This window comes from Gigantopelta aegis, chromosome 4 (genome assembly GCF_016097555.1).
Source record: "Gigantopelta aegis isolate Gae_Host chromosome 4, Gae_host_genome, whole genome shotgun sequence".
NCBI classification, from domain to species: Eukaryota; Metazoa; Mollusca; class Gastropoda; order Neomphalida; family Peltospiridae; genus Gigantopelta; species Gigantopelta aegis.
In genome coordinates this window covers 89362774-89382792 of record NC_054702.1, presented here as the reverse complement: position 1 = coordinate 89382792, position 20019 = coordinate 89362774, and the positions used below count along the sequence as shown (strand labels likewise).

The 20019-nt window shown below is 34.3% G+C and overlaps 1 protein-coding gene across 1 annotated transcript; it reads left to right on the top strand.

Annotated features, from left to right (window-relative positions):
- The first annotated feature begins 264 nt into the window (after nucleotides 1–264).
- Nucleotides 265–19052, top strand: LOC121372359 (proto-oncogene c-Rel-like). Its single transcript, XM_041498660.1, has 13 exons — nucleotides 265–295; nucleotides 2320–2430; nucleotides 4523–4577; nucleotides 4928–5034; nucleotides 5976–6133; nucleotides 7722–7813; nucleotides 8713–8829; nucleotides 9469–9582; nucleotides 10467–10564; nucleotides 11579–11711; nucleotides 15086–15187; nucleotides 16957–17034; nucleotides 18087–19052. The coding sequence occupies exons 2-13, from the start codon at nucleotides 2380–2382 to the stop codon at nucleotides 18803–18805; spliced, it is 1824 nt and encodes a 607-aa protein (XP_041354594.1). The 5' UTR covers nucleotides 265–295; nucleotides 2320–2379; the 3' UTR covers nucleotides 18806–19052.
- Nucleotides 19053–20019: the final 967 nt, after the last annotated feature.

Sequence of the window (20019 nt, the reverse complement as noted above, 5' to 3'; positions counted from 1 at the left end):
AATAGTAGTTGTACATGTAGTAGTTAGTACTGTAGTAGAAGCAGAAGTTTTTGTTGTTGATACTGATGATTGTTGTTGTTGTTAGTATTATTGTTGTTGCTTTTGGTGGTGGTAGTATCGCTGCAGCAGCAACGGCAGCAATATTACTATGTGTGTACATATATTACCCTAAGTACCGGCATTTCTTCCGGTAAGGATATACTAGGGACCATTTAACAGAGACACCTATCAGTTCTGTTTATGTCTTGAGCACGTGATTGCTACGTCAGGTAGGAAGCCTCTACGCGTTCTTCGCGTGAGTGTTTATTAATATTTGTTTGTTTGTTTGTTGATGTGTGGTAAACATTTTCAAACATAACACGTTGTTATTGTTAATTATATTGAATTTTAAAACATTGTACTACATGATGAACATTTGTCGTACATTTTAAAGATTTTACTATTTTAATCTTGTGATATTCGGCGGCTGGTCGCGTGCTATATCTGAAATTCCCGTTTTGATGGTTGGTTCATTGGTTGGTTTTGTTATTATACGATACATTTTTATTTAATTAATTATTAGTATAAATATGATGGCTATATTTGTTTAAATATATATCTTTTTTAATGTAATCAGGTTAGTAAATAATTACGCTTCACTCAAGCTAGATTGCCATCTAAGCAAAAATTTTGTTATTTATGCATGTTTTATAGTTTTATTTTTGTTTGATAAATTTAGATAAATAAATAACTTAATTAATCAATTAATAATTAAAAGAAATAATAAAGCGAAATCTATAGATCTATTAATAAATAATTGGGAATTTCCAATTATGTTCTAATTTTGGACTGGGAATTTCCACATCTATTTTAATAGGGAATTCCCAGTTTGAGAAGGTCTACGGAGCAATGTGTTGCTTATTGGTATAATATTTATAAATTAAGGTCGATCATAGGTAAATTTTAGTAGAATCTTTCAAAAATAATATTAATTATTATTTTCTGGTCTGTGTGTGTTTGTGTTTTAATTTTTGTTTGTTTACCTCTTTCTGTTTGTGTCTGTGTGTGTATTTGTGCCTGTGCCCCTGCGCGTGCTGTAACCTCACCGTGGTGCAGGGGTGTAACATAAACATTCTCTTTGAGAATGGCCAATACAGCACAAAATTGAAATTTTGCTGGGGTGTCGTTAAACATCCATTCATTCTCTCTCTCTCTCTCTCTCTCTCTCTCTCTCTCTCTCTCTCTCTCTCTCTCTCTCTCTCTCTCTCTCTCTCTCTCTCTCTCTTCTTGTTTATAAATAGCAGTAACTGTAGTCTGAAGGACATAGAATGTGTTAAGAAACATATTGACTTAAAGGGACATACCCTAGTTTCAGCCCGTGAAAATTAACACTAAGTTTAGTTAATCTACAAACCTGTAACACATTTGGATAAAGTTACAATTGAGTGAAACATGTGTCTGTGACTTTGAAATCATGAAATACCCCCCAAAAAATAGACTAAAACTCGACTCCATAACTGTTACTTCTCAGATGCACGTGCGTTTTTAAAAATATGAGAAATGCATTTTGTGATATTAAAAACACCAGGATGACCAAAAACACTTCGAATGTATGGAAATTGATAATCTAAACAATCAAAGTAAAGTATGATTTAAATTATCAAAAATGGTGATAACAGTCAAAAATATGCGATAGTGTTTAAAAACTAGGGTATGTCCCTTTAATGTGTGCCATACACTACAGTAACTGCAGGTGCAGATCTGAGATTTTGTAATAGAGGGTGCCCAAAACTGGTTGTTTTTTAAAATAGAATTTAATGATCCTTGACAGGTGGACAGGATAAAATAGCATTTTGTGTATTCTGTAATATATATTGTTTGACGTAAAATAAGGGAGACGGGCCCGGGTCCCTTGGGCCCCTACCTGAATAAATAAGGTGTTTATTGTCATCCTAATGTTTATAGCAGCACATACCTAACCAGATTTTACCTCTCAAAAATTTTGTACATAGGAAAATATTAATATTACGAAATAAAATAAAAAATTACTCCTACCCCCAATGGGACATGGCCACAAATACATTGGCTATACAGACACTGGTATTATAAACAAGAATATTATTTGTATGTACATAACCCATGTTTTACTCCTGGCATGTGTTGTTTTAATTGTAAACAAGGGGCTGGGAATAAAATTTAATATATATATATATTAGTGATGTATCACTTAGATATGTACCAATATATTTTTAACCATATGGGTAATAAATGGTTTTCTGTAACATCAGGGGTTGAAATAATCAACTTTTTACATTACAGCTGTTACATACTTGTTTTCAGGTAATCCGAGAATATGTTGGTTTTGTTTAACAACACCACTAGAGCCCATTGACCGAGAATATGATGTCTGGCACTACTAGTATTATACTATATACAAATGAAATATCTCATGTGAGTAGATCTTTGTGTTGAACTTGTTTTTCTTAACATGATTTTCATCCTCATATCCAATTAAGGTTCAAGCATGCTGTCCTCAGCAGTCTGGGCTGTCTGACCAGGACAGGGTTTAAAGTTGTTGGTGGTTAGTGAAAAAAAAAGTATATATATATTAAAAGAAGAGTGGAGGCTCGTGAGGGTTGTGAAATTAATATATAGCTATCCCCGTCCCCAAACTGCTGGCACTTTCTGACATATATAAGAAGTCAATACGATAACTTACCTCCTCACTGAAGAGTTAAAACGCACCTGGATGTGAACCCAGTACCTACCAGCCTTAAGTGTGATTGCTTGAGTTGACCACAACGCCAGTGAGACAAGTGGAAGTAGACAATTGAATTACTGTAACATACAGGAGACTGAACCACACTTATTTGACAATATGCATACATTAAATAAGTTAAAGTTAAAGTTGGGTTTTTTACGACACCACTAGAGTTAGTTTAGATTGTTTTGTTTAATGACACCACTAGAGCACACTGATTTATTAATCATCGGCTGTTGGATGTCAAACATTTGGTAATTTCGACATAATCCTACAGAGGAAACCCGCTACATTTTTCCATTAGTAGCAAGGGTAGCACATACCACAACCTTTGACATACCAGGCGTGGTGCATTGGCTGGAATGGGAAATAGACCAGTTGTCCACTGATGGGGATCGATCCCAGAATGACTGTGCATCAGGTAAGCACTTTCAAGGCTAACTGGAACAAATTTTGGTTTTGCAAATTTTAAGATACATTGAATATTTCCTTGCAAATTATTTAAAATGTGGTTAATTTAAGGGATATTTTATTAGCCAAAAACTAAAATTGTAGCCACTTTGTATAACAATTAGCAATTGGCTAATTTGGCAATGTGAGCCCTGCACTTAACCACTCGGCTACGTATTGCAGTGCTAGTGTTTATACATTGTTTGTGTTGCAGTCCTAGTGTTTATACATTATCTGTACTGCAGTCCTAGTGTTTATACATTGTTTGTGTTTCAGTCCTAGTGTTTATACATTGTTTGTGTTGCAGCCCTAGTGTTTATACATTATCTGTACTGCAGTCCTAGTGTTTATACAAGGTTTGTGTTGCAGTCCTAGTGTTTATACATTATCTGTACTGCAGTCCTAGTGTTTATACATTGTTTGTGTTGCAGAGTCCTAGTGTTTATACATTGTTTGTGTTGCAGTCCTAGTGTCTATACATTGTTTGTATTGCAGAGTTCTAGTGTTTATACATTATTTGTATTGCAGAACCCTAGTGTTTATACATTGCTTGTATTGCAGAGTCCTAGTATTTATACATTATTTGTGTTGCAGTCCTAGTGTTTATACATTATTTGTGTTGCAGTCCTAGTGTTTATACATTGTTTGTGTTGCAGTCCTAGTGTTTATACATTGTTTGTGTTGCAGCCCTAGTGTTTATACATTATCTGTACTGCAGTCCTAGTGTTTATACAAGGTTTGTGTTGCAGTCCTAGTGTTTATACATTATCTGTACTGCAGTCCTAGTGTTTATACATTGTTTGTGTTGCAGAGTCCTAGTGTTTATACATTGTTTGTGTTGTAGTCCTAGTGTCTATACATTGTTTGTATTGCAGAGTTCTAGTGTTTATACATTATTTGTATTGCAGAACCCTAGTGTTTATACATTGCTTGTATTGCAGAGTCCTAGTATTTATACATTATTTGTGTTGCAGTCCTAGTGTTTATACATTATTTGTGTTGCAGTCCTAGTGTTTATACATTATTTGTGTTGCAGTCCTAGTGTTTATACATTGTTTGTGTTGCAGTCCTAGTGTTTATACATTGTTTGTGTTGCAGTCCTAGTGTTTATACATTGTTTGTTTGTATACATTATTTGTGTTGCAGTCCTAGTGTTTATACATTGTTTGTGTTGCAGTCCTAGTGTTTATACATTATTTGTGTTGCAGTCCTAGTGTTTATACATTGTTTGTGTTGCAGTCCTAGTGTTTATACATTATTTGTGTTGCAGTCCTAGTGTTTATACATTGTTTGTGTTGCAGTCCTAGTGTTTATACATTATTTGTGTTGCAGAGTCCTTCTACAAATGGTGACATGAATCTTCACCCAGCCAATAACTGTGAGCAAGGTAAGAAAGTTCTTTGTGCTCATCATAGAATGGTTAAAGTCACTGACCTTAATGAGACTCCCGTGTTAATTAAGTTAAAAAGTTAAAGTTTGTTTTGTTTAGAGCAAATGTATTTATTAATCTTCAGCTATTGTATGTCAAACATTTGGTCATTTTTGACAGTCTTAGATGAAACTTGCTACATTTTTCCAAGGGGTCTTTTATATTCACTTCCCAGACAGGACAGCACATACCACAGACTTTGATTTATCAGTCGTTTATGCAGTTTAATAACTAGTTCAATGTTTTTAATATGTAGGCGACAGTATTATATGAGCCAAAAGTAATGTTGTTTGTTTCTATGTTGTCAGACAAGCATATTAAAATCATAAACCAGCTTCATTACCAGCGGTTCCGCTATGACATTGAGAAGCGAACTGGCAAAAAGCGTCGAGACAATCCCCTTTTGGAATTGGAGGTAAATATCAAGATTATAGATCATGTATAGTCAAGATCATAATGTTGAATTAAATGTTGTTTTGTTTTTTTAAATGGGCATTTAAGCAATTTTGTGCTGGTAATTAAAAAATTGGTATTTTTTATACCCATCTATGCCCTTGGAATGTTTTGTAATGCTAAGACCACTCCCATATCTTAAATTACATATATATTTAATAGCCTCCCATTCACACACACTTTTCCTATCATTATCAGAGAACATTTTGTTCAGTATTGATCACAAAGCAAGAGTCAGAGGGTTAGAAAGAGTCAACTGACTAGAAATATCACTAATCAAGATTTTGGAAACAAAATGTTCTCTGTATTATGATGTAATTTGAGCATTATTAATATAGGGTTTTTTTGACTTGGTAATAAATACTAGATATAATCAGTTAAAGAACAAAATACCAATGACTGGTTGCATTAATCCTTCACACACACACCCTCCATCCTCACACACACCCCCCATCCCCACACCCACCCCCGTCCCCACACCCACCCCATTGTACGTTTTGTATACTTATGAAAATATTAGTACATGGGTTCTTAATGAATATCCTTGAAGTCATGTCACAAACTTTTTAAATTCTCTTTGTATTACCTGATACTTCTAATTTGTATTTATATTACTGTCAAATCTGCTTCATTCATTCGTTCATTCATTCATTCATTCATTCATTCATTCATTCATTCATTCATTCATATATCAGGCCATATGATTTTAAATTTCATGGGAAACATTTTTTTCGGTTCCATGCCTTGTGATCATGGGAACCCTTCGGAAGCTGTTTATTATTTTTGTTGAATAGTCATACTATGGGAATTCTGTCCCATGAGTTTACCGACACGCTACCAATACGGTAACGGAAACAATCGTTTCCATGAAATCCAAAGGCCTGTATATTCTTTTGTTTTCAGCTGACTAACATACCAGCTTCATCAGTGATGAAGATCTTCTGTATTGATGCCCATACTGATGGCATTGCACATCCAAATGCCCTTATTGGAAAGAACTGTGAAAATGGAATTTACACCCATGAAGAATTTAAAAGCGAAATCCCTTCAAAACGTATAAGGTAAAAATAACTGATTTATTTAAAATTCTTATGAATTAATTTATCCATTTTATCATATTTTATTTCAACCAACACACCAGTTAATGTTTTAAATTCACCTATTTGCTTAAATAACACATTTTGCAATTTTACCATTGATGCCTTCATAAACTATTCTACTAGGCTCCTTGACACACATAAACAATTCAGTAATATTTAGGGGTAAACACCATGTTGCAATATATTGCGATACAACAAACACATATTGCAATATACATAGTTGATATCATTTAATATTTATGTTTCTTTTTCAAATGAAAGAAGAAGGAATAAAAAAATTTATTATTATTGCTTGGAGTTGACATGCTAAATCATTTAGTCCACATTTTTCTTCAAGAAAATAAGCTTATCTACTACTTCTAGATTCAGTCTCTGTCTGATTGCTACATTGCAACTGTACTGAATAATAGAATCTATCACCGTTGTGAAGTATAGATAAGGAAATTCCAACCCGAGGGACAAAAACATTTTATCCTGAGGGTTGGAATTGCCTTATCTATGTCTCACAACAGTGATTGATTCTTTTTCTTGCCCATTTAATTACAGTAACAAAACATTAATTTTGTAAACATTTCACCTACAAACAATGAACCTCTTTTAATCATACACTGAAAAATATAGTCCAACTTATGCAATGACATAAAAATGCAACAACTTAACAATAAATATAAAGTTGAAAATATTAATTTGTTTAAATATTTTTTAAATAATGATACAACGTGAAATGGCAAACAGAATTTTGAAAACCCTGAGTTATGACATCAATCGTTGTAAAACATGATTTATGACGTCACACGTATGTAGAAATCATCTAGCCCTCGGGTCAGACAGATTTATCTAGCCCTTGGGTCAGACAGATTTATCTAGCCCTTGGGTCAGACAGATTTTTTCTAGCACCATGCAAAGGCTGGATAAGCCTGTCCAGTAGGCAAGAATAGCCTATATATAGTTTTGTACATGCCTTCTTAACGTATAATAGTTATTTATTATGATAAGTGGGCTTATTTATGAAAAAGGAACTATTTTCTTAAATGCCTGGGACTTATTCAAAGATATGGGCCTATATTCAATAAAGAAACAATAATGTATAAAAACTGTGATATGCAAAACGTTTCCCACTGTTATATGAGTTACTATATTCTGATTGGACGACATCACTAAAAATCTTAATGTTATCCTTCGATAAACCTCAGAAAATGAAGTCATTATGTCAAATGGGATGTCATTACGTAAAACAGTCGTGGCAAGGACGTTAAAAACTGATTTATGTGTATTTTAACTATAAATAAGTTGTGTTTTTTGTAATTATAAAAAATTGATGTTTTAAAAATGTATCGATGTATAACAGTCACAAATTTAGTATAAAATTGCTTTGCTACGATATGCAATTTTATACAATTTGTGACTGTTATACATCAATAAATTCACACAAAAATTACAAACAATTCTTATAATATTATGATGAAAAAGTTTATAGCATAATTTTTTAAGGCATGATAACATAAATTAAAAATGTTGTACTATGTATTATATTTAATTTTATCCATAGAATCCCCTATCTACAGATCAGACGAGTGAAGTCCAAACTACTTACAACTGAGCTGAATGAACGACTTAAATATTTGCCTTCACCTTTTAATGGTAAATAATTATAAAGACAAGTATTTCACCTACAAATGTAAATGGATTTTATAACAATCACACTACATATATTATTAATCTACCACACTGAAATATTGAAAACTGTTTCTTATAAAATATCCTGTTTTGAATACCCGTGTGTGAGTGTGTGTGTGTATATATATGTATGTATATATATGTATGTGTATATATATATATATTATATATATATATATATATATACACACACACACGTATATACATTTTTTAGTAAAATTGTGTAGTCATGAACGTTGACTGCATAAAACTTTCTTCACATAAAAAAGTAATAAAAAAAAAGAGTGCTGAAATTATTTTATATACACTTAGATTTCTGACGGTTTCCATGTATTCGAAACATAGTCGTATGTCCTCTTAGATTTGTCATTTAATGATTGACTGTAATAAAAATACACCTCTTCTAATAATCCTATGGTAATAAACAAAATATTACATTCATGTCCATGACAGATGAAGTTTACTAGACTCATGCCTAAATTATCATATTCCCCTTGGTCTCGCTTGGGAAATATGATAATTTAGATACTCTGTCTGTCATGGACGCTCCTATAATATCCTCTATATATAATGTTGTGTTTTGGGGGTTTTTAATGATATTTTTCTTTGTCATTGACACACTTGCACCGACCAGTGATCCATAACTGGTTCAACAAAGGCCATGGTTTGTGCTATTCTGCTTGTGGGAAGCGCAAATAAATGATCCCTTGCTGCCTGACATAAAAGAGTAGCCCATGTGGCGACAGCGGGTTTCCCCTAAAAATCTGTGTGGTCCTTAACCATATGTCTGACGCCATATAACCGTAAATAAAATGTGTTGAGTGCATCATTAAATAAGACATTTCTTTCTTTGTCATTGACAGGTGCTGTTGATTCACATCATAAATATGACACCAAGATGGTGAGACTGTGTATTTGTTTAACGGTACCTGAGAGACTGAACACCATCAATCACTTATCCAGCATCATTAAAAGTGAACGTAAGCAAAGCAGATATTATAAGCACTTCTATTACTGTACTTGTGAAATTGTCCGAGACATTCTCTGGCTCAGTTATCAAATCAGTACTACCATTTTAGTGATAACTTCTGAGGTTTTAGGTTTCAAAGTTAAATGTTCATTCACTCACATTGACTGACTGACTGGACGACTCTCACCCATCCACAAACCCACCTGCCCTGATTATTGTGGACACACCCTTTATTGTCTCTAAAGCCCTGCACTCGCTTACTCACACTCACTCACTCACACTCACTGGCTCACCTGTCCACTTGTTAACTCATATCTGAGGTGTACAAAGATTGTTTTGTCACTTATACTCATATACCCCCTCCTTTTCTCCAAAGCCCCTTCGTCACACCTCCCCCTCTCTTTCTGTCTCTCTCTCATTTCCTCCTCCCTCCCTCTCTCTCCTTTCCTCCCCTATCTCTCTCTGTATCTTTCTCTCACTCTCACTCTCTCACTCTCACTCTCACTCTCACTCTCAATCTCTCTCTCTCTCTCTCTCTCTCTCTCTCTCTCTCTCTCTCTCTCTCTCTCTCTCTCTCTCTCTCTCTCTCTCTCTCTCTCTCTCTCTCTCTCTCTCTTTCTCTCTCAATATTGTTTACTCTGTGCTACAGGTGATGGTGCTAAAGTTAAAATTGAATACTTGAGTCATGTGACAGCATCTGTCAGGGGAAAAGTAGATCCGATCGTTATTATGACCAGAGAAGATTCTCCAGACATTGAGCCAGGTATTCTTCTTAATTTCACATACTTCAGTGTTGTTCAGTGTTGCTTCTCATTATGTTAGTCATTATAATTACAACATGGTCAGAGATATAGAGGATTTGTCTTGAGTGTTTTTTAATATGGAAAATATCAACCAAGTCTATATTAATTCATATGCTGAAACAAATACTGATTAACTAGACGAGGTTGATATTTTACATATTAAAAATCATGAGTAGCGAATTCTATTTATCCTCTAGCATTTTAATTTGATATTTAGTAAATAAAAATTTTGAAGTTGCCTCAATGGTAATGGGACACCACACACTTCAACTAAAACATATCAAAATATTTGCTCAGGTATACAAATCGTGCTGGCTGTAAACAAATGACCCATCCATGGTCTTAATTCTCAGTGGAAGTTGATATATATATTATATACATGTATACCCATTAGATATTTTTCGTATCTCGCATTGTGAAAGTTAATATATATTATATATACCCAAAGAAAAAAAATTTGAAATAAAAATAAATGTGATTAATATGCTTGCTTTAATAAATGAATGACAAAGTATATAACATGAATATTTTATTAATTAATAATACATTTTCTATGTGTTTTATAAAGGCAATTTTACAATTAATTATTGTAAAATGTTTGCTTATTCTCAGGGCAGCATGGTGCTGATTCAGACTATTGAGGCATAGTGCCGCACCATGCTAAAACAAGCTAGGGAAAACACTAAAGTTTTAATGTTCAGAGATTTGTGGTAGATGAAACAAAGACTTTATCACCTTAGGTTCTAGTAGAAATCCAATCAGAATCATGCTTACAAATTATATGAGTGAGAATAATTTTAATGTGAACTGGAATAATTTGATGAGTTGATGTGTTTACATCCAGATGATTATGAAGTCTACTTGGAAGAACTTGGTTTGGATGGCAGATGTCTGTGGCATTCACCTCCATTCTGTCCCAAGAAACCAGATATATTCTACAAGGTACATTTGTAGCTGCATTTAGTCTACTGTTATAGTGAGATTATAGGGGTGTTTGTTTTGGTGGGGTTTTTATTTTTATTTTATTTTTATTTTTTTAATTTCCAGATAGCCTGTGAAAAATAATTCAAGGGACATAACTCATAACACCATGTGGAGTTCTAAATAAGTAAAAAGGGTAATTTGTGCATGTTAAAATGTTCGCCATTTTAAAAAAAGTTAAATTACAGTATTTCATTTTTGTGGCTGCAAAATTAAAAAAATAAACTTGCATTATTATTATTATTATTATGGGACCCACTTTTGCAACACCCATGATGTTCCACGTGCTATTTAACTCAACATAGCAAACAATGTGTTGGGAATCTATCTGTGTGAAATAACAATTTTCCACAAATAAGACATTCAGGTTGTCATAGTCTTGATATTTTTATCTTAGAATGACATTTAAATGCATTAAAACAACATTATTCATTACCTACCCTTTTTTAATAATTGATATTAAAGGCTTTCTTTTTATGTGATTAAAAATATACTTAATTTTTCATTCTACGGTAACAGTTTCAGAAGGTTTTAACAAGTTTTAAATGTGGTTTAATTTATTACTCATTTATATGTGGTTACAAGCAAGCAGTTTAACAATTTTCTGTTTGAAAAATAAAATATTATACTGGGTAGAGTTCATTTGTATTGACAATCTTGTCAAACAAGGATGCAAGTCTCCAGCAACAATCTTTTTAAATCCATAATGTCATTTATTTTTCTAAAATGTGATAAACACAAATACTTTTTAGAGTCTTAATCCAGAATATTTAATCCCTAGAATTGGAGTTACTTTTTTATTATTGTTAGGTTGATGATGATTTTATTTAATTAAAAAAAAAAATTATCACCTGTTTTAAATTTAGATGTTTGGAATTGGTCTTGGCCTCTATGAACCTCATAAGAGAGCCATTTATTGGTATAATATATTTTATGTATTTTAAAGTTGAAATCTTGTGTATATTTTTATTTCAGCATGTGATAAAGTTTCCAGTGCCTGCATATAAAGACTGCTACAGTGAAAGAGATATTGAAGTGAGACTAATACTGAAGTGTAAATCTACTCAAGAGACAGACGAAGTTGACTTCACCTATACAGCTGATGCAGGTGTATATAGAGGATTTGTCTCAAGTATTTTTAATATGGAAAATATCAATCGAGTTTATGTTAATCAGTATTTGTTGATGCTCTGCTGAGAGAAATACCGATTAAGTAGACAAGTTTGATATTTTACATTAAAAAACATGAGTAGTGAATTCTATTTATCCTATAACACTTCTAAAATAATATTTTCATTTGACAGTTAGTAAATCACAGTGCTAAAGTCGCATCCATCGGTAATAGGACTTTATCATGATTGGGGTGGGACGTAGCTCAGTGGTAAAGCGTTGATGGGCAGTCGGTGGGCCCATTGGGCTGTTTCTCGTTCCAGCCAGTGCACCACGACTGGCATATCAAAAGGCTGTGGTATGTACTACCCTGTCTATGGGATGGTGCATATAAAAGATCCCTTGCTGCTAATCGAAAAGAGTAGCCCATGAAGTGGCGGCAGCGGGTCTCCTCTCTCAATATCTGTGTGTTCCTTAACCATATGTCTGACGCCATATATCCGTAAATAAAATGTGTTGAGTGCGTCGTTAAATAAAACATTTCCTTCCTTTATCATGATTAGCACTAAATGTTATGAAAATGTTACGCTGAGGTATACAGGTCTTGTTGGTTTGTAAACAAATGACCGTGACAGCAACACATTATTACCTAGAGACCTTGCAAATTTGCATACCATTATTACATGAATTAATACACTAAATTATCACATGGGTTTATGTCATGGATATCATGGATAAGTTATAGGATAAGTAGGGAATACTACATTAGATGCCATTTTTAATGAGTTTTGCAATAAATGGTATCTGACTGAGATGAGTATATTATTTTATTTCTTACACATCTAGATATCAAAGCAAAGCCACCCACTGAAATTAACACCACAAAAACTGATTTCTACCTTTGACATGTAATCTAAAATAGAATAATAAGGTCATCACTATTGAGTAGCCAATCAGATGTGTTTAAATTGATTTCCAACATACATGTATGTGTGATGTTGCTGTGTGATACCATATATCTTATACAGTGTGTTCTCCAATGAGTGTATAAGAAAATAATTTGATAGAACAAATCAAGCAATGAATTCATGAGTACAATGTTCATGAGATGTTAAATATTGTAATTCCCCGTTTAGAGTGTTAAAGAACAACCCTGCTGCTACATCAAAAGCAGCAAAAAATATTTAATATGCACACAAAAAAAGACGGTGCAAAACCTTAGTCTTTGATGTGCCAATTGCAGAGTACTGAATGAAGTTGGACATAACTAAATAGATCCACCGGGGAGAATTAATTGTGCATTAAAATTAAAAATGTAAACTATTATTTTGTTAGTAAGAACAAATTATGTTAATATTACTCAAAATAAATTATGTAAGCAAAAAGTAGTGTTGTAAATTTTATAATTAAATTTTTTCAGCATAACTTGACCTAACAGAGTTAAACAGAAAAGAAAACCAAACAAACCTAAAATCCCACCTTAGTACATGTCAACGGAACCAAGCATTGGTTCCTGTGACATTTCTAGACAGCATCTTAATTCACACTAAAGTCACAGACCCTAGTTTTTTAAACACTAATTAGGCATAATATGTACTACTAGAGCTGTTTATGTTCACTGAAATTAAACATTAGTTATAATTTATTGTTTAAATTATCCATTTCTGTACAACCCTGGTGTTTTTAATACCACAAAATGCATTTTTTCATATTTTAAAAAATCCATGTATGGCCAAGAAGTCACAGTTATAAAGTCGGGTTCTAGTCTGTTTTTAAGGATATTTCTCTGTTTCAACTACAAAGACTTTTGTTTCACTCTGTTGTAACTTTATCCATTTGTCCATTTTTAGGAGTTGAAACCTAGGGTCTGCAACTTTAAAGCTGCAGTGTCTGGAATAGTTTTATTATTTAAGCATTTAGAATAGATGATCCAGTTCTGTTTGGTACATAAAAGGCCCACCACATCGCTATAGTTTTGCAATGCTCACTTATCTACATTATCTAGGTCAGCTGCAAACCCAATGGCCAGCTTGTTTTTCTTCAATTAGCGGGACGCCAGTAGAACTGGGAATTTACACGATTTGCGCAGGCGCTGAGCTTCTCACGTGATTTTGAACAAATTTAACTGTCTTGATTGAGGGGTCATCTCATACCTCTAAAATATATTTATATCCATAGAGGTATGGTACAATACCTTTCCAGGGGTCAGTGGGGGATTTGCCTTGAAATTTTGACAGTGACCAGCGGTTGGCATACGCGTTACATGTAAGGGGGTGTTAATAATTATGTAATGCTCTAGGGGTAGAGGAAGAGAGCGATATGTTCGATATACATAACATTTATGAAGACTATATGTTATTTCTATTCATTACTTAGACCTAAAAATGTGGTGTTTTTTTAAGTGCGCGGTCGGTCTAGGATCGATCCCCATCGGCGGGATTGTTCCAGCCAGTGTGCCATGACTGGTATATAAAAGGCCATGGTATGTGATATCCTGTCTGTGGGATGGTACATATAAATGATCCCTTGCTAAAAAAAAAAAAATATAATAAAAAAAGTATTTTTAAAATGTAGCGTGTTTCCAAGGCGCGTGTTCAGGGATTTCAGCGTGGTTGGGGGTTATAGACTGAGTTGAGCGAAGTTTATATGGGGCCATGTTCCCCCAGAAAATATATTTCAATTTTTTTTTATCTTGGTCAGGGAAGGGTTTCGACCCCCAATACCCTCCCCCCTGCACATGCACCCATTTCCTCTCTTAGATTATATGTTAAAATTACCAAATGTTTGACATCCAAAAGCAGATGATTATTAAATCAATATGCTCTAACACTGATGTCGTTAAACAAAACAAACTAACTTTACCCTTTCCAAACGAAAAAATATTTATTTGAATTTGTCGATTTTACCACACGTAAAATTAAAAAGTGAAAACGGTCATTTTCTACTTTAGTATATTTTATTAAAAATATATACATGATCAATGTGTTATACAAACTAAACTTTGAATGTTCTACTAACACTTTATAAAAGATTAATTCTTAAATAGGAAGGTACGATTGTCGATAGTACGTTGTCAAGATCAAAACCGAACGTTCTTTGTACAGTGCAAGAATTCTCATTTAATTTTTTGAGACGAACCCTACAATTTCAAATCCGCAAATGCACCTGTTAACTGAAATTGACAACAGGCTGTCGATTGTGGTTTGCCGAGCAATGGCCGCACAGGCGATGAATCGAGCATATACTTTTGACATTCTCTGTTCATAGCGAACACAGACAAAAAATTTAAAAGTGCAGTAGAACTTGTATTTCATATTTGTGCATGATATTATTATATGGTAACCAGACACTGTGAAAAATATTGTTTTTTAGATCTGGGTCTTATCAACAGGAAGAGGCGGCTGGTGGCTGAGACACAGGCATGGCTAGGTCGTATTCTGAACAACATGGCAGATGCTGAGCCACCACAAAAATGTAAGTTAAAAGCATATTGTATACGGTATATGTTTATGAAGGCTAATCCAGGACAGACGTTTTGGGCTTTATTGTTTTTTAGAAGACACTACAAACACAACATTCTAAGACAAAGACATTCTTCCTTTTGTTACATCACAAATGTTCATGCTTCTGCAATAGAAAATCTACTTATTTTATGAGTTATGTAAAAAGAAATTCCAGTAACCCATTTCTTTTCTGCCCTAATCTGTCATGACCATGTAAATGGTGTCCTGTATTGAGCAATACACAAACCAAGTAATTTTTCTCACAATTTTCAGAGGTCGGATATATAAATAGATGATAATAATGAGATGTCTAAGTCATAAGAATATCCATTTTGGTATGAGACTACTTGATAGGACTGTGCTTTATGTCTGGTTTATTTGGAGGTCAGGCCCATCAACAGGTTAAAATTTTAATTAATTTTAAATTAATTAAATTTAAATTTTACACAAAGTTTTTAACAGATAAAAAGAACACAAGCATGCTCAAAATACTTTATTAACAGTTTTTATTATACAAGCAGAGACATTTTCAAATGTACATATAATTTTAATATTCAATGGGGCACCCAGCTTGTCTCGTGGTGCCTTATATGTTTAAACAACCCTAAAAATTGTTGCTTCATTTGAGCTATGACAGTATCAGCCTGGGACTGATTGACAATTTTATTTTTCCCCACCCCTGGATTCTATGTATCCTTATTTGGATATAAGCATGAAAATATCTTGAAATAAATGAATGAAAACTGTATGTTGCTGTACACCTTATATCTCACCACTGAGATACTTCTTAAGAGAAGTGATTGTTCCATTATACCATCATGCCTGCAACTTGAACTCTAGAAGATGAAAAATAGCAACTTAGAAAAGTTATGACACCTGAAAATAACCAACCAATATTTATTTACATGATCATATACCACTAGAGTTCCGAGCATGTCTGTCCCGGGTCCGATCTCTGGATATAAGAGTATTATTATTTACAACTTTTAAAGTATCTCTCTTAAAACTTACCTGATTTAATCTGGAGGAGATATTTTTCAGTCTCCTAGATCTCTAGACTATGCCTTAGTTTATTTGTCCAAATTCTTAGATTTGAATAATTATTAATAATGATCAAAATGCTTTTATTTGTAATACATGAATGTTATACTGACTTCCAAAAATGTAACAAGAAGTGGACATTATATTCAGATCTTGTTTTGGTAAACAAAACTATTTTTGGTAATGTTTTTCGTCACATGTGGCACTTTTTAATTGACTATTTTGTCATCAAGACAATAATATAATGTAAGAAATTTTATCAGTTAAAATAATTTTATACATTGTGTATATCAGGAAGGAAGGAAATGTTTTATTTAATGACGCACTCAACACATTTTATTTACGGTTATATGGTGTCAGATATATAGTTAAGGACCACACAGATGTAGAGAGAGGACACCCACTGTTGCCACTTCATGAGCTACTCGTTTCGATTAGCAGCAAGGGATCTTTTATATGCACTATCCCACAGACAGGATAGTACATACCACAGCCTTTGTTACACCAGTTGTGGAGCACTGGATGCAACGATATATAGCCCAATGGAGCCACCGACAGGGATCAATCCTAAACCGACCGTGCATCAAGCGAGCATTTTACCACTGGGCTACATCCCTCCCCCTTCAGGCCTTGTGTGTGTCAGAGACAAAATGTTAAAAATGCAACGTTAAATGTTTTTGTTATTTTGTTTCGTTTCAGTTCCACGCCTTTCACCAGTCACAGGTAAAGATGTGAAGGAAAAATTAAAAGGGAAACTGTTTCGCAATGGAACATCAGGTGTCCAAAAGTTTACATTATTTTATATTAACATTTTGCTAGCAAATGTTTTATTCCTACATTCAAATGTATAAGCTATATTAAAGTTTTAAACTTTTTGAGGTTCAACAATTGTGAAATAGTTTAAAATGTTCTGGATACAGACACGGTTAAAATTACAAACAAATTTTTAAAACATCTGTGCCATAAACTTCAGTCTAAAGAGTAGGTTTTGCTTGTTCTAAAAGATTGAAATTTGAATTCACTTTCATTAAATATTGAAATATTTGATACTGGTACATGTACATGTATATAAAAGGAAAGGAAAGCAATATTTGTTTAATGACACCTCAGCATATTGTGAACTGTGGTTATTTGATATATAAGTTGTTTTTTTGACACTTTGAGTTAAAAAAAGAAGTTTGTTTTGCTTAATGACACCACTAGAGCAGGTTGATTAATTAATTATCAGCTATTGGATGTCAAACATGTGGTAATTCTGACTTGTAGTCATCAGAGGAAACCCGCTACATTTTTTCCTAATGCAACAAGAAATCATTGATATGCACTTTCCCACAGACAGGAAAGCACATACCATGGCCTTTTACTAGTTGTGGTGCACCGGTTGGAATGAGAATAGATCGACTGAGGTGGTTCGATCCTGTGATGCAAGCACCTCAGGTGAGCACTCAACCAACTAAATCTTGCCCCTTGACACTTTCAGAGAGAGAGAGAGAGAGGGGGGGGGGGGAGAGAGAGAGAGAGAGAAAGAGGGGGAGAGAGAGGTGAGAGATAGGTGAGAGAGAAGGGGAGAGAGAAAAAAAAAGGGAGAGAGAGAGACACACACAGAGAGAGAGAGAGAGACAGAGAGAGAGAGTATTATAAAGACAGTGTTTTAATTTTTTCATTGACTGAACAGTACATATAATATAAGCTTCTGATGAACCAGTGATGAGGCAATTGTTGGGACATGGGGAATAGGGTCCGATCCTGTGACCCCATTACACCTCAGATGAATAACTTTCCACCCTCAGTATTTAAAAGCAGGTAATAAATTTAATATTTCTTTCCAGAGTCTGGTGGAAATGGAGCTATAGCTCTCAGTGAAGACTCTGCATCACAGAACATCAATCCTGCTCCGTCTCTTTCCGATTACCTAGCAACAGAACCTTCTTTCCAAACCAGTGATGTTCCAGAAACCAAGGGATTCTGTCAAAAGTTGAAGATAGAAGCTCAGGATGATGGTAATGCCTACCAACATCCAATATCATTACACGATAACATTAAGACTGACAGAGTTGATGAAGTTGAAGCTACATCACTCCGTCCAGAGTTTCCTTGTGACAACACCAACGCACATACATTGCCGACAACCGTGCCTGAAATGATACAGGGATGTCCAAATACATTTTTTGCAAGACTGAACAAAACGTGTCCTGTTACATCGGCAGCAGTTCACTCTTCGTGTACATCAGAACCATCTGTGGGGGCACCTGACTGTCAGTGTGCCACAGACGCAGGCCACACAGACCAGACAATTGCCCAACCTTCTACATCAGCTGCACCAAATTCAACTGTTCCAAACTCAACTGGTTCTCCAATTTCGGGGGAAGGAAGTATAGAAAAACCAATTTCACTGTTGTCTTCTGATGAGCTGTTTACTGATTCACTGCCTAGTATGGAGTTCAGCAATCTTACCAGTATGGATTTAACTACATGTAGTTTATCCTTAACCAACTTCATCAATAATCCACAAACTGATGCTGATCATTTGGAAGAAAATCTTAAATGAGTGAATCACATACAGTCAGATTATCTGTTAAAATCACCCAAAGTATAGGGCCTTTAGGATGACATGCATGCATTTATGCTCTTAAGAGAAAATCTGAATTATCTACGTCAATAGCATAGCCAGTATGAGGCAGATGAGGTGCTTGCCTCGTCTGGAATTTCCCCAGATTTATTTTATTTTTCCCATGACACTGATATTTATTTTATAGGTCTAGGTTTGCCTCGGCATTTTTTCCTCTCTGGCTACGCCCCAGTACGTCCCTGTATAAAAAGTTTGTTTTGTTTAACAACACCACTAGAGCACACTGATGTCATCGGCCACTGGATGTCAAACATTCAATAATTGCGACATATAGTCTTAGAGAGAAAACCTGCTACATTTTTCCATTAGTAGCAAGAGATCTTTTATATGCACCATCCCACAGACAAGATACCACATATCACGGCCTTTGATATACTAGTCGTGGTGCACTGGCTGGAACGAGAAATAGCCCAATGGGCCCACCGACGGGGATCGATCCTAAACAGACTACACATCAGGCAAGTGCTTCACCACTGGGCTACATCCCGCACCTGTATAAACAGATGCAGAACTCTACTTTAAAACTTGACCACTTGCCCGAGACGAGTGTTTTGGGGTGTGTGACAAATAAATTGTTCTAACTAACAGCTTATGTGACTAGACAAGTGAAACCTGCAAATTACAATATCTGAATATCTTTATTTGGATTGCTGATCATTTCACAATGTGTTCCACACATGAATACATTATTATACAACACATTGACAAAATGATCATTTATTCATGAATTTAACATTGTGATATTGAAACATGACACGTGACCATATTATAGCTCATTTTAAAAGAAAAATGATATAAAAATAATATACAAATAACTTTATAACAATAAAATACGTGTAGTTAACTTAAAATGAAGAAATTACGCTAATCAGTATCAAAGTACGATTTATGCATATTTCTTCGTGAGCGTTCGGAAAAAAAGGGAAGTGACGTCAGAGCCGCTGTACTCTTCCATTGTTGTTAACTGTTTATATATGGAGTAAGGGGCTTACGATCTTTTCAGTCCAACAGTGCCGTACTGCGCGGCCTTTGGGTGTAAAAATAAACAGTTTAAACGATCGGGATTGTCTTTTTATGGTTTTCCAAAGGATTGTATCCGAAGAAAGACGCGTGTATTTTATCGCAAAAGAAAT

What these genes read in the sequence shown, in the direction of transcription:
- LOC121372359 (XM_041498660.1), top strand. Translation starts at nt 2,380, where the DNA reads ATGATGTCTGGCACTACTAGTATTATACTATATACAAATGAAATATCT. An exon ending in CAGCATCATTAAAAGTGAAC is followed by an intron (nt 8,830 to 9,468) that starts GTAAGCAAAGCA and finishes TCTGTGCTACAG; the next exon opens with GTGATGGTGCTAAAGTTAAA. An exon ending in TGCTGAGCCACCACAAAAAT is followed by an intron (nt 15,188 to 16,956) that starts GTAAGTTAAAAG and finishes GTTTCGTTTCAG; the next exon opens with TTCCACGCCTTTCACCAGTC.